General features: G+C 43.5%; 1 protein-coding gene across 1 annotated transcript in view; it reads right to left on the bottom strand.

Moving 5' to 3' along the window:
* Positions 1-26569, bottom strand: part of PLEKHB1 (pleckstrin homology domain containing B1) — a 37464-nt gene extending 10895 nt beyond the window's left edge. The window contains exons 1-5 of the mRNA XM_069070815.1: positions 26504-26569; positions 11474-11545; positions 10081-10233; positions 8155-8257; positions 3162-3201 (exon numbers count right to left, since the gene is read on the bottom strand). Of these exons, the coding sequence (XP_068926916.1) occupies positions 3162-3201; positions 8155-8257; positions 10081-10233; positions 11474-11510 (333 nt within the window). The 5' untranslated portion in view covers positions 11511-11545; positions 26504-26569. The remainder of the gene's footprint in view (positions 1-3161; positions 3202-8154; positions 8258-10080; positions 10234-11473; positions 11546-26503) is intronic.
* Between the last annotated feature and the right edge of the window lie 944 nt (positions 26570-27513).

Genomic DNA, 27513 nt, shown 5'->3' with positions numbered 1-27513 from the left:
CTCTCTCTCTCTCTCTCTCTCTCTCTCTCTCTCTCTCTCTCTCTCTCCATGGTCCTGATCTGAGTGTGCATCTTTTCCCATGCACCCAGAGGCCTCCAGTGTCTCCCCCTTCTATTCCTCCCACTCACAGGGCTACCTCTGACCAGGTCTTCTCCCTGCTCAACCACCTCCCACAATTCCCCTCAGACTACAGGTGAAATGCCAGTCTCCTTAGCCTGGTATTTGAAATCTCCCATGGTATGGTTCTATGGAGGTCAGCCTCATCTCCCAATATTCCCTTTTCATCTTGTCCTCTACAAACGCTAGAAGGATTCCCCACCACCAACCTTCCATGCCCATGTCCATCAGGGTGGCTTTGCTCAGGTTACCCTCCCTGCCCCCTCCCTCCAGTTCCTCCTCTCCCCTCCTATGTCCCCAGCTCTTCTCTACCTCAGCAGATCCTCTCCAAGGTCCAACTCCAGCCTTCCATCATTTAGGAAGCCCTCCTTGATCATATCAGTTCACAAGGACCTGAGCCTCTCTACCCTCCTCTGTTCCCACAAGGTAACCCCAAGCACACAGGGCCTCTTGCTGATGGAGTCAAGACTGTCTCCAAAGACAGACTTCTCTGTAGGTGCTAACTCCCCAGCTCCTTAGAAGGATCAGAACCCCTTCTTATGCATTTTCTTTTCTTTTTCCACTGTACCTAGTGATCAGATCAGGTCCTCTGATCTCTGAAAGCCATAGAATGGTCAGGTGTGCCAGCTCTCCAAGCCCTCTCACTCAGATGCAGCTTGCTCATGTATGCCCATGTATGTGCCTGCATGTATCTGCTTCCATATGCATATGCATGTACAAGTACATGAGGGCAGGGCTTCAAGGATACATGCCTCTGTGGGCATATATGTCTGTGTTACTATCTCTGGGCTCAAGCCACCAGCACTATCAACTTGGAAATCAAAACCTATGGCCAGAAGGGATCCAGTAACCACTGTGGTAGACAGAGAGCAGAGGTATCAGGCCCCTGGAGCATGTCACAGCTGGAAGGGCCTTTTGAGACTGTCTGATCCAGTCTCATGATTATGCGGATGAAGAAATCGAGGCCCAGAGACAGCACACAGTACATTAGGGGCCAAAGACAGTAAGACCATCCCCTTTCGCATTTGGGATGCTAATATTTGCAAATTCATGCAGGCAAAAGTCACCTTTACTCTTTTGATTGTCATGTCAATTTCTGTAACATCCCAGAGCTGGAAGGGTCCTCAAGGGCCTAGTCAACAATCAACAGACATTTATTTGGTACTTACTATGTACTGGGCACTATGCTAGTCAGTCTAACCTGTACAGAAGCCATCTTTACAACATCCTTTGCCCCAGTCCAGAGGCCTTCTGTGACAGAGGACTTACTGTCCTGCATCCTGAGGCACTCTGGATAGTTTTAATTTGGGGGAAATTTTCTCTTAGATTGAGCCAAAGTTGTTCCTTCTCTCTACTGAAGACTGAACTGGAGGACAGAGGTTGTATTCACACAGCAGCAGGAATAGCTAGGACATGATCACTAAAAGCCAGTAAAGGTTCAGGAAAAACTATTTATGCTAAACTAATCTCATTTCCTTTTTTGATTTACCAACACCTAGGTTGGTAAATCAAAGGAATGAATATCTCAGATCTGATAGATACCTGTATTTCAGCAAGACATTGATGAAGTCTTTCATGGTCTCCTTATGGAAAAGATGGAGGGATGTGGGCTCGGGGGATTAAAGTTACATGGATTCAGAACCGGCTTAATAACCAGCTCCTTCTCTGAAGAGCGATAGACACTAGGGTTGTGTGAAATATGGTTTAGAGACAAAGGGATTAACTGGATGAGTCTGAGGGTCACATGAGATGGCAGTATGTTGGTGGGGGGGTGCTGGGGATGGACATTTGGCAAACCAAAGAACTTCCCCAAACCTAAATGTCCCTCTCCCACCACTGTCCCCATATGGGTCACTTACCCAGCGTCTCCTTGCCCAAGAGAAGGGCCACCCTACATTGGCGTGCCATTCGCGGACCACGCACCTGCCCCGAGGCCAAGCCTGCCAGCTCCACAGGGGGGCAGTACCTACTGCCCCCAGGGCCTCCTTTCACCAGAGGAAACAGGAGAAGGGAGGCTTGGGGTGGGAGGTCAGAGGGGCATCTGAAGTCTTCCCCTTCCCCCAACCTCCTAACTCATCTCACAAACCAGGAATCCTCCTGTCCCCTCCTCCTACCATGTGGCTGAGGCTCAGATTGGGGTAGTAAGTGAGCTAAAGTCAAGATCCAAAGAAACCAGGGCCCAGTTTAAGGGCCTCTCCCTGAGTGCCTGTTTTAAGGTAAAGGAGGTAGACATCAATTCTGTTCTGAGCTATAATCTTGATCTCATTCTTCTGCCCCAACCCTGGCTAATGTGAATCCCCTGACCACATTCAGTGACCTAAGGGTCTGCTTTCCTCACTTCCAGGACTGGAAAGGCCCCAGGTGAAGCCAAGGTTGCCATCCTTGGTCCCACCAGTCCCACCCCAAAGCCCCAAGGCAGGAGCCCCTTAATGAGGATGACTGTTTCAGGCCATGATGAGCTCTCTAAACATGATTAACATGGTCTCACAGTAACTCAGAACATCATTCAATTCACCTCCACTCCCCATTTAACATAGGAAGAAACTGAGGCCCAAAAAAGGAAAGGAATTTGCCCAAGGCCACACAGCTAATGAACAGTAGTCAAGACTCAGCCTAGGGGTCTCTGTATTGGAATTCTCTTTCTCTCTTTTGGATCAACTCTCAATTGTCCCTCACAAAACTCCATCTGGTTTTTTGTTGTCAAGAATATTTCCTGTTAAAGTAACTGTTTGTTTGAGCCTCAGTTTCCTCTTACTCTTCAAAAAGTCTATCCTTGGGCAGAGAGATCAGACTTGCTCTGCTTGGTCCCAGAAGGCAGAACCAATGAATAGGCAGATGTCACAGGAAGGCAGATTTTGGCTCAGTATAAAGAACCTGTCAAATAAGGGGGATAAGCTCTATGGGCAGAGGGAGAAAGGAAGACAAAGGACAAGAAAAGAAAGACAAGGGAGAAGAAGAAGGAGAAAGAGGGAGGAGGAAAAAGGATAGAGAGAGGACCAGAGTGTTGCTTGTAGGAGTGGATGAGGAGGAGAAGGGGAGCTCACCGGTGTGGAATTTGCTTCTAGGAGTGCGGTCTTCCATGCTCTGCAAAGAGAAAAGAGGTCGTTATAAGGACCTGGGGCTTCCCAGGACTGAGACAAAAAAAAAAAAGGTGAAGCTCTTTTGGCCTCAGGTCTTCCCTCAGACCCTGCCTTCAGGGTGGGAGAAGGGGAATCAAGGAAGGAAATAAGTATTTAATAAATGCCTCCTACATGCCAGGCACTGTGCTGAACATATATAATCCCATGTGATCCTTGCAACAACCCTGTGAGGTGGGTGATACCATTATCCCCACTTTAGAGTTGAGGAAACTGAGGCAGAGGTTAAGTACTTACCCAGAGTCACATAGCTAGTAACTGTCTGAGGGCAGATTTGATTTTGAGTCTTGATGACACCAGGCCCAGTGTCCTATACCTGGTACCATTCAGTTGCCTACTCTTCCCCTCTCTGAGAGAGTCATGGCCCCTCTCCTCAGGGAATCCCCCCTTAATCCCAAGAACCCCCATATGAGAAGACAGCATGGTCTCTGTTCTCCTGAAGGTTCCAGGGAGACCACAAGCCAGGTAGCCTTTTTGGTCATGGGCTCCTTTGGCAGTCAGTCTGATATAGCCAATCATATTAAAAAGTATTTATCAAAATTTTAAAAAGTTCACAGACTGCAAGTTAAGAACCCCTTTTCTAGGCCCAAAATGCTCTCAGGTCCTTTTGACCAATCCCCTTTTCTCTCCTCATTCAAAGTTCTTCTCTAGGGACCCATGCCCCTCACAGATAGTGAGCCGGTTGGATGCTGATGCATGTTTCTCCATGGGCTGGGGATAAAGACCAGACCTGGGATCCCATTGATTGGGAACTGCTCATGAGGAAATCCCCTCCACCGAAGCAGACTGGTACCTCCTCTTGGTAGCAGTGTCCAAGGGCACCCAGTCAGTATATGTCAGTTGGGAACCCTGATTCTAGGTCTCCTGTTCCAAGGCCTTTTATCTGTTCGCTGAACCATATTGCCATCTGTGTTTGTAATTTTTCAAGCCTTTCTGAAGGTGTCTCCCTCTTTCAGCCCGGGAGTTCTTGCCCTTCACTCCCACTATAACCACAGCCTGGGCATTGGAGGAGGACTCAGGGAACTCCCAGGTCTCAGCTCTCCTGGAAACTTCCAGAGGAAACTTCAGAAGGGCAGCTCCAGGAGGTGCCCCATGGGATGGGAGGGCAGGGCTGGGCCCAAAACAGATGAGTCTTTGTCTGTTGCTGGGACTTGGGGCCCAGCTACTGGTGGGGGTAGAAGCTGAAACAAGGCAGCTCTGTTTTCCAGCCCCCGCGCCTGTCACCCAAGTAGTTCAATCTCTGCCCCTCAGTTTTCCCCACAAAATAGTTAGAGAAACTAAGACAGCATTCTGAATCCTTAGGATGCTGCCTGGGTGCCATGGTCTCATGGATAGACACACAGAGAGCTGAGGGGCTGAGGGTGCCGGGCAGGTAGGGACAGTTTGAAGGTGTCATCCCAGGTAACAGGGGTATTTATGGTGAATACATTTATTTATGTATTATATAATACATTGTTTATGTATTTATAGCATGGCGAACCCATGTGATAGGGGCTTGACACGTAGTGAGAGCACAAACAGAGCTTAGACACACCTACATACATGGCTAGGGTGCATGTAAGGTCATATTATCTGAGATTTAAAGCTGGAAGGAACCTTAGAAATCATTTGGTCTAGAGCAGACCCCTTGTTTTACAGACTGGCGAAGGGATCTGCCCAAGATCACACAGTCAGGAAATGGCAGGTCCAGAATTCCAAGCCAGCTCCTCTGACTCCAAACCCAGCCCTCCATCCATGTATCAAACCACCTCCTAGAGTTCAGGAGAGCTAGGCTTTTTTAGTCCCAAATTTGTCATTTACTAGTTTCATGACCTCTGTCTAGTCACAAAGTCACAAGTCCCTCTCTCTGAACCTCAGTTTCTACTTCTGTAAAATGAAGGTGCTAAATTACATGATCTTTAAATCCCTTCTAGGTGGCACAGTGGATAGTGCACTGGGCTTGGAATCAGGAAAACTCATCTTTGTGAATTCAAATCCAGTCTCAGACACTAGCTGTGTGACCCAGGGCAAGTCACTTAACCCTGTTTGCCTCAGTTTCCTCATCTGTACAATGAGCTCTGGTATTTTTGGCAAGAGAACCTCAAATGGGGTCATGGAGATTTCAGACAAGACTGAAACGATACAACAAAATCCCCTCTAACTCTGACCCTATAATCAAACAATTACAGTATCATGTGATCCATTCATCAGACTTTTCACACTATATTCCAGATCAATTCACATCTTCCTTGATCCCCCATCTCCCTCTTCTCCCTTCCACCTCTGTATTCGCCCATACTCCTGGAATGTTCCACCTTACCCTCTGCTTGTCGAAATCTGGGGGGCTCCTTCTTTGATGCCCTCCCTGGTCATCTTCTTGCCAAAACTGATCTCTCTCTCCTCACATTTTCCTGGAACATTTTTTCTAAATGTCTCCTTTGCCCCTATCATACCCTACTTAGTCATAGACTCATCTCTGCAACAACCTGAGGGAAAGGCTTATATGGGGCAGGTAGGTGATACAGTGGACAGAATGCCTGGAATCAGGAAGACTCATCTTCTTGAGTTCAAATCTGGCTTCAGACATTTATTAGCTGTGTGACCCTGGGCAAGTCACTTCACCCTGTTGGCCTCAGTTTCCTCATCTGAATGATAATGAGCAGGAGAAGGAAATGGCAAACCACTTCAATGTCTCTGCCAAGAAAACCCCAAGTGGGGTCACAAAGAGTCAGACAGGACTGAAAGAAACAAAAACAAAACAAAAAAAAGACTGAAAACAAAAGGCTTACATTGTATTTCACTTGTGTATAGCCAGTGCTAGGAACAGGGCTTCCACACCAGAAGCATTTAATGAATAGTTGTTAAATTGCATGAATGTACATTGTTGAATCTTATGGATGCGAAGTTATACATTTACATATTATATATATTTATATATTTTATATATACATATATATATATACACGTGTGTATATGTGTGTGTGTGTGTGTGTGTATGTTTATACCGGCCTGCCCCTCCCAAGTCTAAGGCTTCTGTCACACTGACCCCCCCCAGGGCCTAGCCTGGGGCTCAGCCTGGGAGCTGCCTCTGTATGGTAGCTGACTCAGCCTCTCCAGAGAGGAGCTGGGGGAAGAACAAACAGGCCTCCTCTTCCAGGCCATCCTCTGGGAACGCCCCTCCCCTCAGAAGATCTACATCAACACAGCCTGCAACAATCTTCAGGGAAAGCTCACAGCTCCCCTCCGTCCCCAAAGCAGGCTCTGCAGCCAAGACAACCTACTCACTCAAAGCTAAGACTCTCCCTGAGGAAGCCTCCACCTGGATCCTTCTACCACCTCATTCTTCTAAATCCAGATCTCACCTCCTCTGGGAAGCCTTCCTTGATTAATCCCCTCCAATTTTAATGGTAAAAGGCAGGGGCAATGTGCCACATCTCTCACTCATTTCCCCGAGGGACTCTCTAAGGGCAAAGACTGTGTCATTTCTTTCAGACCAGGCCCTCCCAGAGGCGAGGGGCTGTCCCTTCCCCTTTAGACCGGGGAATCCTGCTTTCATAAGTACCTGAACAAACAGGGCTCGTCTTCACAAGTGTCTGACCCAGGTAAGGAAGGATGGGAGAGTGTGAGAAAGGAAAGTACAGTTCCTTTTATAAACTGCTATCCAAGAGAAGTAAAATACTAAAATCAGCTGGACTGAACCCACCAATCAGAAGCTTAAGGAGGGCAATGTCCCCTTCCCCCACTGATGTGGATCATGGCTCATAGGACTTAGGGCTGGAAGGGACGCTCAGCACCAGCTAGTTCAACCCCTCCATTCTTTCAAATAACATCTTATTGCATCTTCTACACTGTTCAGTGTGTCCCTTCCCCCTCCTCCTCCCCCTTTCAGAGTGCCATCCCAAATAACACAAGTATTAAAAAAGAGAAGAAAGAAGCTCAGAAAAAGCCTGGCATCCTGCTCAGTACTCTACACTCCCAGTTCCTGAGCTCGGCAAGGAAGGGGCATTCTCCTATTTCTTCTTTAGGATCTAGCTCTATTCTCTTCGATTTACAGATAAAGAAGCTAAGCCCCCAGAGGGGAGGTGACTTTCTCAAGGCCGAACACAGCCTGTCAGAGGCAGGATTTGAACCTAGGTTCTCTGAACCCAGAGCCGGGTCTTCTTCCACTGAACAGTGCTTGCCTCACCAGTACAAAATGAGTGCCAGGGTTTCCCCCTTTCTTGTGACACCTTTCCCCTTTAAAGAAACACCTGCACTGAGGCCCTGATCTGATTGGTGACTCCCTCCCCAGGATGATGATGATGATGAGTTAGCATTTATAAAACACCTACCATGTGCCAGGGACTGTGCTCAGTGCTTTACAAACATGCTCTCATTTGATCCTCACATCATTATTCTTATCATTTTATAGTTAAGAAAACTGAGGCAAATAGAGGTTAAGTGATCTGCCCAGGATCACACAGCTAGGAAGTAACTGAGGCTGGATAGGAACACAGGTCTTCCTGGCTCTTCACCCAGCTCTCTAACCACTGGACCACCTAACTGCCACCATTTTAGGAAGGACTCTGTGTTCCACCTCACTCCAACCTTAAGTTACTCTCCTGACTCCTCCTAACATGCTACTTCCCCTTCCCCAATATCAACCTTCTTCTTCCCCACCTTTCTAGCTCCTATATATATTGCCTTTCCTCATCAGAATACAAGCTCCCTGACAGTAATGACTCTCTTGTTTGTTTGTACTTGTATCTTGGTACACAGTAAGTGTTTAATAAGCACTCTATGTTTGACTCTAATTTGGGTAATCTTGTACCGCCCAGTGCTGACACTCCAGTACCCACCCTCCAGGAAAGAACAGATGCAATGAAGACCAGAGGCCTTCCTCCTCAGGGCCCACCTCTGCCCACAACCGGAAGCCACTCACAAAGCCTCATCCTTAGTCTCAGCACATAGCGTCAGGCGGGGGCCATCCCTCAGGTACACCATCAGGAGAGAGTCCCGGTTCCGACCTTCCGGCAGCTGTACCTCTGAATACCAGAGAACACAGGGAGAAAGTCAGAGAGGCTCCAGGCCCTGCCCAGCATTGTCAGTCTCAAAGGCCACTTGAGAGCCCTCATCCCAGGACCCCTGCCCACTCTGACCCAAGCCAAAAACTTTGGGCTAATATCCTAAACAACGAACCAGGTTTTGATAGATTTATTTATTGGGCCCTGCTTATACTTCTGCTGTTGGCTGAAATCATTTGTTGGAAGGTTTCCTGACTTTAGATGCAAAGGTCACTACACAATTCACATGTTGGAAAAAAGCGAGTTCAGAACTGGAAATTAATAGACATGAAACACAGTCCTGGCTCTGCCACCAGCTCCCTGCATGAAAGGTATGGCCTTTCCCAACTCTCTGCGCCTGCCTCCTCCTCTGTAAAATGAGGGGGTGTTGCATTAGATGGTCTTTCACATCCCTGCTAGCTCTGTTATTCTAGGATACTACCTTTCACAGACATTTATTCTTCATGATAACCTCTGTAGAGAAGGTTGAATAGGTATTATTATCTTTACTGGGCAAGCAGGGAAACTAAGACACAAAGAGGGGGAGGCTGACTGGCTTAATTTAGGTCACAAAGAAAGTTAGAACTCAGGTATCTTTCCCTGCCCTTTCCATTCTAATAAGAAGCGAAGAGCTGGGATTTCAAAATATAATAATTATTACTAATTTATTTATATAACACTTTGAGGTTTGCAAAGTGCTTCACAAATGTTATTTCATTTTATCCTTGCAACAACCCTAGGAGGTAATTGCTATTAGTATTTTGATTTTGCAGAAACTGTGGAAACTGAGGCAGATGTAAATCAAGTGACTTACCCAGAGTCACACAGCTAGTGAGTGTCTGACACAGGATTTGAACTCAGGTTTTCTGTTCTCCAGGTCTACCACCCTAGGTGCATAGGTGAATTGTATTCCTATATCATATAACAGGGCTCATTAAGACTTGGGCTTGGGGCGGCTAGGTGGCACAGTGAATAAAGCTCTGGCCCTGGATTCAGGAGGACCCGAGTTCGGTTCCGGCCTCAGACACTTAACACCCACACAAAAAAAAACTAGCCATGTAACCTTGGGCAAGTTACTTAACCCCAATTGCCCTCCAAAAAGGCAAAAAAAAAAAAGAAAAAGACTTGGGCTCCAGCAAACTAGTGATTGTCTTTTCTATCAGAGTCTCCGGTAGAATCCTGATTCCTGAACTTTGCCAGGTACTGTTTCCCTTTTCTTGACATTAGCCAGAGTTTTGACTTTATCTATAAAGAGCTAAAGATAGGTCATTTCCCCAGAACAGTTATAAGTACTTGGGATTATCTTGAGGTCACAGTTTAAGGAAAGGACTCCACCTGGGGTCACTGGGCTCCACACCACCCTCCATCCCAGGGGTGAGGCCACACACTGGCCTATCCACAAAGGGCCTCTTGCCTGCTGAGATGAGGGGGAGAGGTTGCCCTGAACTGCTTGGGTTATACACTGGACAGCTCAGGTGATAGTCCCCTGCAATATTCCCGCTGGGTTGTGTCTGCCCCAGTGCCCCTTTCGTGCCCGCTGGGTTGTGTCTGTCCCAGTGCCCCTCTCATGCCCACTGGGTTGTGAGCATCTGTCCCAGTGCCCCTCTCATGCCCGCTAGGTTGTGAGTGTCTGTCCCAGTGCCCTTCCCATGCCTGCTGGGTTGTAAGCATCCATCCCGATATCCCTCTCATACACGCTGGGTTGTGAGAGTCCATACCAATGCCCCTCCTGGGAGGGTAGGTGTTCCCCTTGGGGGCAGGGGAAAAAGGAAGGGTGGTGAGATAAAGAGCCTGGTCCTTCTCACCTGGGCACTCCTGTCCAGTCTTCACCTCTCGGCAATTGAACCGGATCAGCACGCGGTCCTCCTCCTCCTCCAGGCTGTCATCCTTGTAGTAGCCCAGGGTGCCATCCAGCCACAGAGCGAACCAGTTCCGCTTCCAACGTCTAAGGATAGAGCCTGAAAAAAAAAGGTCATCCACCTACTAGATATTCCCTTAACCACCCCTCAGTGTGGGAAGGGGAGTCTGCCCCTCTCTGACCACCACCCTGCCTCTTTCCCATGCCCCACTGGGCTCCTCTTCCCCTCTCCTCATTAACAATAACACTAGTAATAGCTCACATGTATCACATATATACAGCACTCTAAGGTTTGCAAAGCAATTGACATTAATGATCTCATTCAATCTCTATAACAACCTTGGGAAGTAGGTGCTGTTCTTATCCTCATTTTATAGATAAGAAAACTGAGGCTCAGTAAAATGGCTTGCTCAGGGTCACACAGCTCCTAAGTGTCAGAAGCAGGATTCATTTTTGGTCTCCCTTGGTTTTTCCCATGCTATCATGGTGCCTCCTGAGGCTTGTGACAGTGCAAGGGTTCCATTTATTACTTCATTTGAGTCTCACAATAGTCATGTAATAGAAAATGGTTAGGGATTCTAATTATCCCTCTTACACAGGGGGAAATCCAATCAGAGCACAGAAAAGTACATTCCCATTTTATAGAGGGAGAAACCAAGGTCAGAAGGGGGAACGGACATTCCCAGCACTATACAATGAGCCATTAATATGGCTGGGACTCAACCAAAGTCTCTAGACTCCCAGCGGACCCAGGGATTCTTTGTACTTTAAAATCTCTACCCAAAGGTATAACGTGAGCAGGATTACATTCAAAGTCACTCTGTAGACCTCCAAGTTTACATGAGTATTAGGCCCCCTACTGCCATCATCAGTAAAGTGCTGTGACAAGTGACTTTGAATGTAATCAAACAGACAGCTGGAGTTGGAGGGGCCTTCAAGACCCTCTAATCTAACACCACCTAATTTTACATTTGGAGAAACTGAGGAAGGGAAGGACCTGGCCCTCAAATCCAAGCCCTTCTACTTCAGAAAGGGCTGAATACATGTATGAGAGGCGGTGGAAGGAAAGTTGGCCTGTGATTCAGGAGCCCTGGGTTCAAGAGCCACTCTGATGCTTACTGACTTTGTGACTGAGCCTCTGCGAACATCAGCGTTCTCAGCTGTAAAATGTGAAGGCTGGATTAGATGAGCTCAGGGATCTCTCCCAACTCTGACCTTTTTTGGTTCTTCTCAAGTTTCATCGGTGCTGCCCCCTCCTTAGAGACCCCCTCCAGAGACCGAAACCTCCCAGTGCCCAGCCAGCCCATTCATATAGGGGAGCCAGGGGCTCCATCACTTACTCTGCCTCCAGAGCCAGCCGGCCTTCACCAGGGCCATCTCTTCAAAGGGACCTTCCAGATTTGGGCCGGGACCTGACAGACAATGGGGAACAAGGTACCTCTAGTCCAGGAGTTCTTAACTGTTTTTGTGCCATGAACCTCTATAGCAGTATGGTGTCAGGAACCCCTAGAGACCCCTTATCATATGAATGCTTTTAAATGCATAGAGAAGACATAGATTACAAAGGAAGTCAATCATACTTAAATACATTCATCAAAATAATTTTAAAAAAAAGTTCCCATATACCAGGTTAAAACCCTGTGCCCTTGATCCCATTCCTGGACAGGTCTTAAGATACATCTCCTTTTTGTGAGATACATTTTCTTGCCAGATTCAGGCTTCAAATTTAAGCCTTAGGTTAGGGTGGGGGTATCAGTTATTATTCCTGAGGCTGAGATGGCACAGAAGGTCATTTAAAAGTAAAACACTATCTCCCAAGCCTCTCCTATATTCATTCTGGGAAGATGAAGGAGAAGGTAAGGAGACTATGGAAATCTTGAGGATAAGCGAAACCAATAGATAATCCAAACACTGAGTATCAGCTCCAAAGCTTCAACCTTAATTGAATTCAGTTGCACAAACATTAACTAAATGCTAAATTTTATACAGGACCCTGGTTTCAACCCTGAGGATACAATATGAAAAAAAAAGTCTCTATGCTCAAGGAGCTTACAGTTATATACACAAAAAATATATGATATAATCAATCAATAAACATTATTAAGCATCTATGTGCTAGACTTGCTGGACACTTGGGAAATAAAAAAAGGGCAAAAGGCAATCCTTGCCCTCAAGGAGCTTACAATCTAACAAGGGAGACAACATGTCAACAAATAATATGCAAAACAATCTATATACAGGATAAAGTGGAAATAATTAACAGAGGAAAGGCACTAGAAATAAGAGGGATTAGGGAAGAAGCACCTTGAGGGCAGGGACTGCTGTTTTTCACTTTGTCTTTGTGTCCCCAACACCTAGGACAGAATATTCTACATTGTACATACTTAATAAATATTTGGTGGATTGGCCACAAAGATGAACAAAGGTCAGGTCCTCAAGGAGTTTACAGTCTAACAAGAAGAATACAACATGACCGCAGATGAATCTAATATAAGGTAGAGTATGGTAGGGACAATGTCTGAGTCATGAGGGTTTGTTTGTAGAAACAGAGCAGCAGTTTACAACAGAAATTCAAGACCAAGTCAATGCCTATAGAAATTACAAAAAGGCTTAAAGAGCTCAGAATTAGTGATTATACAATGAAACAGTAGAAATTGAAGAAGATATTATACTCCAATAATTTAGAACCAGATATTTAGCAGTTCAGGACCTCGTGAGTAGAATTATACATCAGGGGCAGCTAGGTGGTGCAGTGAATAGAGCACCAGCCCTGGAGTCAAGAGGACCTGAGTTCAAATCCAGCTTCAAACACTTAACACTTACTGGCCTTGTGACCTGGGGCAAGCCACTTAATCCCAATTGCCTGGCCTTACCCCCTCCAAAAAGCCAAAAAAAAAAAAAAGAAGAATTATACATCAGCAACTTTCACAGTCTTTCAGAGTGGTAGACAACAAATCACCACAAACATCCAATTGAACTCAACCAATAAACTGTACCATAAATTATACTGGCCCCATGAGGACAATTAGCATAGACTGAACTGTCACCCACAATGGCCTGGATATAACAATGATCCACACAAAGTAAAGAACAATATTTCTTTTGCGCTTTTTTGGAGGGCAGAAGGTAGGGCAGTTGGGGTTAAGTGACTTGCCCAAGGTTACATGGCTAGTTTTGTGTTAAGTGTCTGAGGCTGGATTTGAAGTCAGGTCCTCCTGACTCCAGAGCCAGTACTCTATTCACTGCACCACCTAGCCATCCCCAATATGCTTGTTTTTGTTTTGTTTTGTTTAAGAACAATAGTGGTCACCAAACCAAATAATCATCATCCCCAAGCTCCATGAAATGAAAGACTCTCAAAATAGGGACATGGAGAAAAGGAAATAAAAACCTGATGGGAACAGGATGAGGGCCAAGTCAGGTCAAGTCATCCCTGTTGTCCTATAGGTTATCAGAGTTACAGTGAGGAGGCAGCTGGGTGACCCAGGAGATACAGTCCCCGGCCTGGGGTCAGGAAGACCTGAGTTCAGACAAGGTCTCAAAAACTAGCTGTGTGCCACTGGGGAAGTTGCTAAACTTCTATTGCATCAGTTTGGATAATAATGGCATGTACCTCCCAGGGTTGTTGTGAGGGTCAAATGAGATAGTATTTGTAAAGTGCTTAGCACAATGCCTGGCACAAGTAGGTGCTTAATAAATGCTTATTTCCTTCCCCTGCTGGAGTTATAATGAGGATGCTTTCAGTTAGCCTACACAGGAGAAGTTCACATCCTAATACTTTTATGCAATTACCAAAAGCAGTTCATAGACTCATAGATCTAAAGTTTGAAGGTATGTTAGGGGCCATCTAGTCCAACCCCTCATTGTACAGTTGTGGAAAATTGTAGGTTTCCAGGGAGGTTGTGACCTTGCCTAAAGTCACACAGGTAGTATCACAAGCAGGTTTTGAACTTAGGTCTTCTGATTCCTGCGCCAGTCATCCTTCCACTGAATCACATTTGCTTCACCTATACAAGTCCACAGAACACTAATTATAAAAGAAGACCATGATAATAACTTATCCAAGAACATTTTCTATATGATTCCTATTGAAAAAGAGAACAGGATAGTAATAATAGCTAGCATTTGCAAAGCACTTTAAGGTTTGCAAAAGCATTTTTCAACTAATTTGATCCTCAAACAACCCTTCAAGATAGGTGCAATTAATATTACTCCTTTACATTTAAGGAAACTTAATCCCAATACTCTATAAACTACTTGGAAAAATGGAAAAAAGGTATTCCTATCAAATTCCTTTTGTGACACAAATATGGTGCTGATACCTAAACCAGAAAGGGGGAAAACAGAAAAAGAAAACTATAGACCAATTTCCCTAATGAATATTGAAGCAAAAATCTTAAATAAAATGATAGCAAGGAGATTATAGCAATACATCACAAGGATCAGATGCTATAACCAGGAGGAATTTATACCAAAAATTCAGAGCTAGTTCAATATTAAGAAAATTATCAGCATAATTGACAATATCAATAACAAAATCAACAGAAATCATATGATTACCTCAAAATGCAGAAAAAGCCTTTGACAAAATACAACACCTATTCCTATTAAAAACACTAAAGAGCACAGGAATAAATGGAGCTTTCCTTAAAATAATATCTATCTAAAACCATAAAAAAGCATTATCTATAATGAGGATAAGCTACAAGACTTCCCAATAAGATCAAGGGTGAAGCAAGAATTCCAATTATTCCCACTATTATTCAATATTGTGCTAGAAATCTTAGCTATAGAAATAAGAGGAGAAAAAAAATCAAATCGAATTAGAATAAGCAATGAGGAAACTAAAACCTATTCTTTGCAGATATGGTGACATACTGAGAGAATCCTAGAGAATGAACCAAAAAAAGTAGCTGAAATAACTAACAACTTTAGCAAAGCTGCAAGATATAAAATAAACCCACATAAATAAACAGCATTTCTATATATTACCTACAAAGTCCTGAAGCAAGAGATAGAAAAAAATTCCTTTTAAAATAACGATAGACAATATAACAATTCTTTGTAGTCTACCCGCCAAAACAAACCCAAGAACTACAAGAACACAATTACAGAATACTTTTCACACTGATAAAGTCAGATCTGAACAATTGGAAAACTATTAATTGCTGACAGGTAGGCCAAACCAACATCATAAAAAAATGACAATTCTTTTTTGTTGTTTTTGTTTTTTGCTTTTTGGAGGGAAATTGAGGTTAAGTGATTTGCCCAAGGTCACACGGCTATTTTTTGTGTTAAGTGTCTGAGGCCAGATCCGAACCCATGTCCTCCTGACTCCAGGGCCGGTGCTCTATTCACTGCGCCACCTAGCCGCCCCAAAATGACAATTCTTCCTAAATTGATTTACTTATTCAGTGCTATAACAATCATACTACCAAAATTATTTTATAGAACTAGAAAAAAGCAATAACAAAATTCATCTAGAAGAATAAAAGATAAAGAAAATCAAGGGAATCAATAAAAAAAATGTGAAGGAAGGTGGCATAGCTATACCATATTTCAAACTGTATTATAAAGTGGTTGGAACAGAATCAGCACCAGGTGTTTTGCCACATAAAAGGAGCCTGTTGGCATTTAAAACCTCTTCTGCAGTCGGAGCTTCAGCTAGGGAGGGACTGACTTCAATCTGAGGCAAATGGTCAATGGCCTCAGCATTAACTGATGATGGTCTGTTGACCAAGTATTCAGCCCATCTCTGTAGGATCATATCCTTGTCACTAATCAATGTGGTTCCATCAGCACTGAGTAGTTGAGGTGTACCACAGGTCTTTGGCCCATAAATAGCCTTCAGGCCACTATCAGTGCGCTTTGGAGTGTGACAATCAGCATAAAACTGAATTTCATCTGCCTTCTTATTGAGCCAAGAATCCTGCATCTCTCTAAGCTCTGCTTGTACTTTACTCTTGGTTGAATTAAATGTTGCCTTCTTAGAGATAGATGAACTATTCTGCTTTGAGTTCCTTTGTAAACCCTGTGGAGTTCTCATTTTTCATTTAGCAGCTTCCATATGTGGAACCATTGGTTGCAGCAAATGGGGAAGTTCTGAATTCTGTGGATAAGTTCACTTACCTTGGCACTATACTTTCCAGGGAGATACACTTGATAATGAGGCTGATGCATGCATTGCCAGAGCTAGCTCAGTGTTTGGCAAGCTCCAAAAGAAAGTATGAGAGAGAAGAGATATTAGACTGACTACCAAACTGAAGGTCTACAGAGCCACTGGGATGACCTCATTGTTTTATGCCTGTGAAACCTGGACATTCTACCAGCTCCATGCCAAGAAACTGAATCACTTCCATTTGAATTGTCTTAGGAAGATCCTGAAGATTACATGGCAGGATAAGGTACCAGACACTGAGGTCCTTTTTTGAACTAAACTGCCAAGCATTCAAACTCTGCTTCAGAGAGTGCAACTCCAATGGGCTGGCCATATTGTTTGACTGCAAAACGTACACTTGCCAAAAAGACTATTTTGTGGAGAACTCACACAGGGCAAGTGCTCACATGGTAGTCAAAAGAAGCACTACAAAGGACACTCTTAAGGTCTCTCAAGAACTTTGGAATTGATTTTGAGACATGGGAGACACTGGCATAGGAAAGCATAGCATGGTGTGCCCATATCAGAGAATGTGCTGTGCTCTATGAACAAAGCAGAATTTAAACAGCTCAAAGGAAATGGAGGACACACAAATGTAGAGAATCCACCCCAAATGGTCACACGGACTATTTGTGCCCAACCTGTGAAAAGCATTCTTAGCTTTTATCAGTCTGATCAGCCACCATCAGACACACTGAAACTTGACTCTAGCATAGTGATGTCATTTTGGTCCTCTTCAAGAACAAAGAACAACAACCAACCAAAATGGTAAATATCAAAACAATCTGGTACCAGCTAAAAAATAGAGTGGGAGGTCAGTTACGTAGATTAGGTACACAATACATTGTAGTAAATCACCACAGTCATTTAGTATTTCATAAATGCAAAGACACCAGTTTTTGAGACAAAAAAGAAATTTGACAAAAACTACTGGGAAAACTGTAAAAGAAAATAGAAAAAAACTAGATATAGACCAACCTCTCATGCTATATACCAGGATAAAGTCAAAATGGGTACATGATTAGACATAAAGGGTGACACTATAAGCAAATTAGGAGAGCATGAAATGGTTTACCTATCAGATCTATGGGTAAGGGAAGAAGTTAGAACCAAACGACATAGAGGGCATTACAAAATGTAAAATGGATAATTTTAATTAAATTAATTTTTTTGCACAAACAAAACCAATGCAACCAAAATTAGAAGGAAAGCAGAAAACTGGGGAAAAAATTTTACAGCAAGTATCTCTGATAAAGGCCTTATTTCTCAAATATATAGGAATCTGAGTCAAATTTATAAGAATACAAGTCATTCCCCAGCTGATAAATGGTCAAAGGATATGAACAGCCAGTTTTCAGATAAAGAAATCAAAGGTATCTATAGACACAGTTAAAAAAAAAAAAGCTCTAAATCAGTATTGATTAGAGAAATGCAAATTAAAACAACTCTGAGGTACTACCTCACAACCAGACAGGCTAATATGACAGAAAAGGAAAATGATAAATGTTGGAAGGGATGTGGGAAAACTGGGACACTAATGCATCGTTGGTGGAGTGGTGAACTGTCCAACCATTTTGGAGAGCAATTTAGAATTGTGCCCAAAGGGCTATATAACTATATACTCTTTGACCCAGAAATACCACTGCTAGGTCTGTATGCAAAAGATATTTTTTTTAAATGGGAAAAGGACCTATTTGTACAAAAATATTTATAGCAGCTCTTTTTGTGGTGGCTAAGAATTGGAAATTGAGGAGATGTCCTTCAACTGAGGAATGGCTAAACAAGTTGTGGTATATAAATGTAATGGAATATTATTGTGCTATAAGAAATGACAAGCAGAATGATTTCAAGAAAACCTAGAAAGACATGAACTGATGCGGAATAAAAAATGAGCAGAACCAGGAGAACATTGTACAAAGTAACAGCAATACTGTACAGTGAATGACTGTGAATGATTTAGCTTTTCTCAGCAATACAATGATCCAAGCCAGTTCCAAAGGACTCATGATGAAAAATGCTATCTGCCTCCAGAGAAAGAACGGATGGTATCTGAATATAGACAGAAGCATACTATTTTTCTCTTCCTTCCTTCCCTTCTTTCTTTTCTTCCTTCCTGCCTTCCTTCCTTTGAGAGTTTTCTTCCACAAAATGACTACTATGGAAATGTTTTATGTGATTGTACATATATAACCTATATGAGATTGCTTACCATCTCAGGAATGGGGGAGGGGAGGAAGGGAGGAATAGAATTTGGAACTCAAAGAAAAAAACAACAACCCTGAGTGTTAAAAATTGTTTTTACATGTAATTGGGGAAAAATAAAATATTATTTAAAAAAAATTAAGGAAACTGAGGCTGAGAGTGGCTAATTGACTTGTCCAGGGTCACACAGCTAGTGTCTAAAGTCACATTTGAACTCAAGCCTTCCTGATTTGAGGCTCAGTGCTCTATCCAACGAGCCACCTAACTATTGGTATAGCTAATAATAAAAAATGTTATTGCTGAGGCCTAGAATAGATGCTTTTTCTTTCCTTGGGACATGACTTTGGTACCACTTCTTCTGTGAAGCCTTCTATGATTTCCCCATCCCCACACAAACTAAAAATGGATATTTTCATGAACATCTCTTCCTCCTCTGTTTGATTCACCCTCTGTATATTCTACCTTATGCCATATTTACCGATGTATCTTCCCTACTAAATTAGTAGCTTCTCAAGGTTATAGACTGTTTCCTTTTCCATCTTTGAAAAGAGGCAGCTAAGTAGTACAGTGGATAAAGGGCTGGGCCTGGTGTTAAAAAGGTCTCAGTTCAAATCTGACCTCAGACACTGACTAGTTGGGCAAGTCACTTAATTTCTGTCTGCCTTGGTTTCCTCCATTGTAAAATGGAGATAATAATAGCATCTATCTCCCATGGTAGTTGTGAAGACCAAATGCGATACTTGTAGAGCACATAGCATAGTGCTTAGGACATAGTAGGCATTCTATAAAATGCTTTTTCCCTTCCTTCTTTGTTAACCTACTGCCAAACACAAGATCTTGTCCACAGTGAAATAAATTTTTAAAATTCACCAAAAAACATTAAATACAGAACAATAGTACAATAGAAACTCACCCAAGTTTCTATCTTGACTCCAGAAAATATAAGATGAAAGCAAGAACATTATTATTATTACTAGTAGCAGTAATAGTACTAGCAATAATAGCATAATTATATACTAGAAATCATGTTATTACAGAAAATATAAGATGAGAGCAAGAATATTATTATTATTGCTAGTAGTAATAATATGATTATGGTAATACATAATAATTATAGTGATCATGCTATTATTACTAGTAGTCATAATGTTCTTGCTCAAATATTATATTTTCTGTAATAACACAATTACTAGTATATAATCATGCTATTACTATTAGCAGTAATAATAATATGCTTGCTCTCATCTTATATTTTTTGTGATAACATGATTACTAGTATATAATCATGTTATTACTAGTAGCAATACTACTTCTATTACTACTACTACTACTAATGTTCTTGCTCATATATTTTCTGCAATAATAATATTCTTACTTTCATATTTTCTGTAGTAACATGATTACTACTATATAATCCTGTTATTACTAGTAGTAATACTACTATTACTACAACTACTAATAATGTTCTTGCTCTCATTTTCGGTAATAACACAGTTACTAGTATATAATCATGCTATTACTACTAGCAGTAATAATAATATGATTGCTCTTAAATTTCCTGTAATAACATTATTACTAGTATATAATCATGTTATTACTAGTAGCAATAGTATTTCTATTATTACTAATGCTACTAATAATAATGTTCTTGCTCATATATTTTCAGCAATAATAATAATAATATTCTTACTCTCATATTTTCTTTAGTAACATGATTACTATTATATAATCATTTTATTACTAGTAGTAATATTACTTCTATTACTACTACTACTACTACTACTACTACTACTACTACTACTACTAATGTTCTTGCTCTTATTTTATATTTTCCAGAGTCCAGATAGAAACTTGGGATGAGTCTCTATCCTACTATTATTATTCTATATTGAATGTTTGTTGGTTATTTTAAAAATATGCTTATTATGGGCAAGATCTTGTTTTAGTAATAACATGATTAAATGCTAGTAATCATGTTATTATTATTATTGCTAATAATAATAATATTCTTGCCCTCATCTTATATTTTCCAGACAGAAACTTGGAATGATTACTAGTATATAATCATAATGAATTACTAGTATATAATAATAATGAAAGGCAGGGCACAGGGGCCAACCAGGGGACCCTAGAGTCAAATATCAGTCAGTAAATCAACAAACATTTGTTAAATGCCTGCTATATGCAGAGCACCACATTAGGTGCTGGGGGGTGGGGGCAGACAAAGGCCAAACCCTCCCTGAGTGCCCTTGACAGGCTCCCTAGCCAAGGGAAACATCACACACAAAGGTGTATACAAAACAAGATCATTTTGGAGGAGAGACAAAAGCAGCTAGGGGATGAGGAAAGTCCTCATATAGAAAGTGACAGCCCTGAGCTGAGCCTGGAAAAAGTAAAGAATTCTAAGAGGCAAAGGTGAGAAAAGAGTGTATTGCAGACATTGAGGACAGCCTATACAAAGGCAAGGAGATGGGAGAGTGGAATGCCATGTGTGAGGAAGGGTGAGGAGGTCAGTTTCACTAGACTGTAGTGGGAATGACAGAAGGAAATATGGAATAAGGCTACAAGGGTGGGATTGAGTTTAGTTGTGAAGGGTTTAAAATACCAAAAAGAAGAGTTTCTATTTGATCCTATAGGTAATAGGGAGCCACTGGAGTTTACTGAGTAAAGGAGTTTTAGGAAAATCACCTAGTCACCGGCGTAAAGGAATAATTGGAGTTGGGAGAGACTTGAAATAGGGAGACCAATGAGGAAGCTCTTACAAGAAAGAGGTGATGCCAGTTTTGAACCAGCGTGTGAGTAGAAAGAATGACACCAAGGTCACAAACTGGGTGCCTGGAAGGCAGTGGTGCCCTCAACATATATAGGGAAGTCTGGAGGAAGAGTGAGTTTGGGGGGTGGGACTGGGAAAGAGAATGACGCTGGTTTTAGACACATGGAGTTTGAAATGCTTAAGAGATATCCATTTGGAAATGTCCAGTAGACAATTGGAGACATGTGACCAGAGCTCAGGTGAGAGACTGGGGCTGGATATCTAGAGCTGGGAATCATTTGTAGGGAGATAATAATTAAACCCATGGGAACTGGTGTGGTTCAAAAGAAAGGGAGACCAGAGAAAGAAGGCCTGGCTCAGAGCCCTGGGGTACATCCACAGTTGAGGGGGAAACAGAGGTGATGAACCAGCAAAGGAGACTGAGAAAGAACAGCTGGATAGATGGACCTGATTTAAAAAAAATGACAACAGCTCAATTTACATGTCACTTTAAAGTCTACAAGGGTTTTAGTCACAACACTCTGGTGATGGAGACAGTACAAATACGAGTGTATTTTTATAGAATAAACGGAGGCGAAAGCTGAATGGCTTATCTAAAGTCCTAGAACTGGTGAGTGGAAAAGGCAAAATGACAGCCCTGACTCCTGATTCCAAGTCCAGCATTTTTCCAGTCAACTAAGCTATCCTAAGCAAGTATTTAAGTAAGCGCTATCAAGTTGAATTGTTGAAATGAATTGAATTTTTGTTTTCCTTGCTGCCAGCCAGCTCTGAGGCTTGGGGTGGGGGGGGGGGGGGGGGGGGGGGGGGGGGAGAAGGGTGCCTCAGTACAGCCTTGGTAACCTGGTTTTTCTCTGATGAATGCTCCAAATGGGGAAGCCCTGTCTCCCCAGAAAGACTGGGAGCTCCTTGAGGGCAGCGCCAAGTCTTCTCCTGGCTCCCCAACGAGAAACTGAGTGATGGATAACTTTGTTGACCTAACTTTCTGGGATGCCTCAGGTTCACTTAGAAGTGGGATATCCTTCTAGGTTCTAAAGAGGGAGAGAATGGGCAGGGGAGGCAGGGGGAGAAGAGAACTGTTATAAAAGCTAAAAGCATCTGGAAAATCAGACCATCCCCGCCTCAAACCTGATCCTGGAGGTTGGCCTGGACTCAGCACCAGGTCACCCCTCTAAGTACCAGGCAGCTTCTAAACTCCTTCAGGCTATTAAATAAGAATCCCAGAAAGAGATTTCAGTGTCCAAGTCAGGGATGGTCAGGGGGAGGAACAAGGAAGGAAGAAAAAGAGCATTTATTAAGCTCCTAATGCATACTAGGCACCATCCGAAGCATTTAACAAATATCATCTCGTTGGATCCTCATAACAACCCTGGGAGGTAAGCGCTATTATGATCCTCATTTTATAGTTGAGGGAAACTAAGGCACACAGAAATTAAGTAACTTGCTCAGGGTCACATAGCTAGTAAATGAAGTCTGGATTTGAACTTAGGTCTTCCTGACTCTATGCCCAGAGCTGTATCCATGGTACCACCTGTCAAGGGGCTAGGATAACAAAATCAACATTTGACAGCTATTTATTAAACTCCTAGTATGTTCAGGGAGCTGTGTGGGAGAGTAAGAAATAATTCATATGGACCCCATACTCTATTCCAATAAGTCTGATATATTACATAAATCATATAGAGATAGATAGGTTCTTATAGTGGGTCTCCAACTTTAATGTAACACTCACTACTTGTTTATTAAGTTATGAGGCTCACGTGTGCAAGCACAAGAATGCTGACAAAGATATCTCCATCCTGTTTTGCTCAAATTTCATGTCCAAACCCAGCATGGGTGGTATGCCTTGATACTTTGGAAAGTCCCCTAATTTATTTTTGTACCTCTGGACCTCTTGTCTAACATGAGCAAGTTACCATCTTATGACCCCTCAGTCAGTAGAGAAGCCCATGCTTTGTCCAACCTGTGACCTGGCTGCTGATATGTCATTTTTGGTCTTCAAAAGTAAGGTCTATCAACCCATGAGATTCTATATTTCATCATAACTCTTCTGTATATTTGGAAACCCTATAAAGACAAGGTTCTGGAAGAAGGGGGCATCTCAGATGGTGAGGAAGATCTGAAGTCCACTTCATTAGAGGGGACTATGAACCCTTTAATAAAGTACCATCAGCTCAGAGCTCTGCCTCAGTCTCTTTTATTGTAGGTTGGACAATTTTAATCCCCATAGGAGAAAGACACACACCTGTCTGTTGCAACAGATTCCTACTCATCCTTTAAAGATCAATTCTAACACTACCTCCTCCAGGAAGTCTTCCCTGGCTGTCCCCAGTCAGTCATTTCCTCCTTGGGGACTCCTATAACCTTCTGTTTACACCTTCCTGATGAAATAATCATTCAATATTGTGTATAATAGTGTGTATTATCACTCTCTGTGTTGCTAACCTGTTTATTTCCCTGAGCATGGGGCTCTGCAGAGTAGGCCCAGACTCATTTTTTGTTGAACTCAAACAGAAATCAGCAGCTCTTTACCATTTCACTCTTGGCAGTGGAGAAGCCTATGGACTCCTCTCAAAATAATGTTTTTAAATGAATAAAATAAATGCATAGGAGTTACCAAGGAAACTAATTATATTGAAATACAGTTATCAATATACATATATATATATTTAATTAGAGATGCAAGCTTAAGAACTGTGAGGGAGTTGTCCAAGGCATAAAGAGGTTAAGTGACTAGTACTGGGTACCAAAGATATGGGAATAGAATCCAGGTTTTCCTGACTCCAAGCCTTGCCCTATATACATAACATTAGGATGCCCCAATATATCTACTAGAAAATCAATCATCACCAAAGAGCCTACCTAATATTTAATGTCACTTCGACAGGTTGATGCCAAATAATGGCCCTAACCTTTGTGTTCTTGTAGTTCTGTCCTTCCTACTTTGGAGAGTGGTTTAAAGGGAGGAAATGAGTCTGCGTAAGAATGACTGTCGAAGTATCTGCAGCCCAAAACTGATCCCTTTGAGAATAGGGATTGTATCTCCTTCCTCTATTAATCAGGGGTTTTCAAGCAGAGATCTGTCAACTTGTTTTTTTTAAAAACAAGCCCTTCCCTAGAACCCAGAAGCAGGTTTCCATCTGCACTGGTGGAAGGTTCCCTATTCTAAAAGTGGGTCTGCATATACCAGAGGATATGGATAATCTGTAAACCCACCCCTGGACCAGAGAAGCTTCAAAATCATAAAATCCCAGCCTGACACCCATTAAGCAACCCCAGAATCACAAATGAAAGGGACTGTCAGAGATGGAGCTCCTAAAACAACGTCTTCCCCAGAGCAGCTAGCCTCTCTACACTGACTTCCTGACAGAGGCTTGTCTAAACTCTACTTAGATACGCCTAACAGCAGGAAAGCTCACTCCCTCTCACGGCAGCCAGATCCATTGCTGGGACAGCTGTGGTTGTTGGAATCCCAGCATCTCCAAGAAGAAAAGGGGTGCGGGAGGCAGCTAATCTAACCTGTACTTGAACAAGAATCTCCTCCACAAGAATAGGACAATTATTGGTCAGTAAATAGGGAAGTTGAGCTTTCAGGCATCCAAGAAGGAAGGCTAAGCCCTCTGATTTGGACTTGTCTCTGTTCTGTTTGCTACCCCTATCCTGCTTCCCCTTTCACTGAGGTTATTTCCAACTCCTCTCGCCCTCCACGGAATGTGTATTTGCATAAACACAGACAGCAAGTGTTCTGTCCCCTCAGGAATTCTCTATATAGTAGGGAGAGAGAAGGGGGATCTTGACTGGTGGGGTAAGGACCCACCAGACATTGATTCCTACCTACCAGCAGAACACTCATCCTCTTGGGTGGTCCAAATGCTTCTTCCCCTTTCCCAACATGTGACCCTTCCTAACTCCCACACTTCCATGTATCCCAACAGGAAATCAAGAGGGGACACAAGAAACAATTCTCCCAAAATGATGAGGAAGGACAAGTATATGATTCTGAACAGGTAGCTGGAGGAAAGCCTGGAATCTCTCTGCCAAGAATTCAGCAAAGTGAGGAGGGAAGACATTAAATGTTGGACAAAAAGACTGACACTGGTGCAGGCCTGGGTTTGAGGTAGAAATGGGATGAAATTCAGGAAAACAGTCTTCATAGAGACCATCCCAGTTCCAGAGGTGGGGGTGGAGAGAAATTTAAAAATCTATAAAGAGCTTTCTCATCAGGGATCATTGAGGGGGAGGAGGAAGGGGGGAAGAAACTGGGATCATCTATAAAATGAGGGGGTTGGCCTAGATGGTCATTTCTAGTTCTAAATCCTATGATCCTGCCATCTGTAAGCAAGGATGATTCCCAAAGCTATTCCGGATGTGGCTGCTGGGTCTAGGGCAAAGGCATACTGGAGGGGGCAGAACTGAGACAGCAGGGTGCTTCAGCTGACCGGGAAGCCAAAGGACCAAGAGGAAAAAGAAGTTTCTGGATTCTTGCCCCTTCATAGAATCATGGGTTGTCAGGACTAGAAGAATATTAGAGCATAACTCAGGATGTTTCAAGACAGACCATCCAAACAACCCCTCCTTCTACAGAGGAGAAAACTGGGACCCAAGCTAAGTAACTTACTTGTCTAGGGTCACACAGGAAAATAGGGGTGGGGTTGGGACTTGAACCCAGTCCTCCCTCCACCAGAAGACACTGCTTTTCTTTGAACCTAAGTCTTCAGATACAACCTCCGTCCTGTTAGAATCATCAATTCCTAGCTCTACAAGACTCTAGCGGGTAGCGATGAGAAAGGAGGTGGAGGGAAGAAAGAGGGTTGTTGTTTTTTTTAAGAGAATGGATGACCCTATTACAGTGAACTCCAGGGGAAGGCATCCCTGGCGCAATGACCTACGGAAACTCTTGGGTAGGCTCCCTGCCCAGTGAGGAGGCTTGTGAAATGAGACTTAAAAGACCACTTCCTCCTCCAAAGGGGGGAAACTGAGGCTCAGAGAGGGAAAGGGACCTGTTCGAGGTGACAGAGAAAGTCAGATTCTGAACTGGGACGGGGACGCAGGTCTCCTGGCCCCAGCTCAGGGGGTGAGGGTTAGCTTCTGGATGGACAGAAGTTGAACTGAACTCTTGGGCTATCGTAGCCTAAGCAAAACCTTACCTGCACACCTGGGCAGGCGGGTAGTGTCCCGCTCCCGACGCCCCCCAGCCGTCCCCTTTCCCCTCCCGCCGCCAACTGCAAACAAACTGCCCACCTGTTGGCTGATGCTGATGCTGCTGTCTCCGCGGCTGCTGTCCGAGGCTATCTATCGCAACTACTGCGCCTGCGCCTCAAGTGCCCGCGGCAGCTCCCCCCCCCCCCCCCCGGCCTTCCCCGCCCTTCCCCGCCCCACAAGCTCTTCTCTTCTCCCTCGGGGCAAGCCACGAGCCTCAACCTGGGCCCCGCCTCTATGCACACACTCACCTTCCCTGGGAGGGTGGACGCGCGGCCTTCTGGGCCATGTAGTCCATATCCCTCGAGAGAACCGAGCGCACCGCCCTGGCTGAGACTACAGCTCTCAGGCGACTCAAATCGCAGTGAATGGCCCACCCTGCCCACTGCCCCATACCCGACCTGGAGGATGTTGGCGGTTTCTGCAATTTTATGTAACTTTCCCGACTTGTTAAACTTTTAAATTGTATTCCCCATGGAGATGATGACTGATAGGCTTACTAGGCTTATTTTTTTCCCCTACCAAAAGTAGCAGCACATTTTAAAAAGTTTACAAAAGGGTGTAATTTCGCAGTCACTACCTGGGTGAACTCGGGTAAGCCCCTTCTCTCTGGGCCTCGGTTTCCTTATCTGGACAATGAAGGTCCCTAGCAGCCGAGCTGTAGAATTCTCTTTCAAACATCCAGCTCTGACATTGTCTGTTCTCAGGGACCTTCTAGTCCTAATATTTTATAATCTGATAGATTCCTCCTGGCCTCTTCAAACCCTGCAGGACCTTCAGGGGCCTCCTCCTTTTAGAAAGTCCCCTCCCCTGAGTCTACTCCAAGCCATGTTGGGCTCTGAGCACACTTTTCTGTGCTACACAATTTGGTAAAATCTTTAGAATTTTGAAATCACCATGTTAGAAATATAGTCATATTTCTAAGGAGGAAGAAACTGGCCCTGGAGTTCACTGTAATAGGGTCCTCCATGGAGCTGCTAGGTGGGGCAGTGAATAGAGCACCGGCCCTGGAGTCAGCAGGACCAGAGTTCAAATGTGGCCTCAGACACTTG

The sequence above is a fragment of the Petaurus breviceps genome, unplaced genomic scaffold (genome assembly GCF_028583685.1).
Source record: "Petaurus breviceps papuanus isolate PSGF00001 unplaced genomic scaffold, PetGlider_PUasm1.0 90823, whole genome shotgun sequence".
Classification (NCBI taxonomy): Eukaryota; Metazoa; Chordata; class Mammalia; order Diprotodontia; family Petauridae; genus Petaurus; species Petaurus breviceps.
Note: the sequence above shows the minus strand (reverse complement) of the source record. Positions and strands in the feature narration are given on the sequence as shown.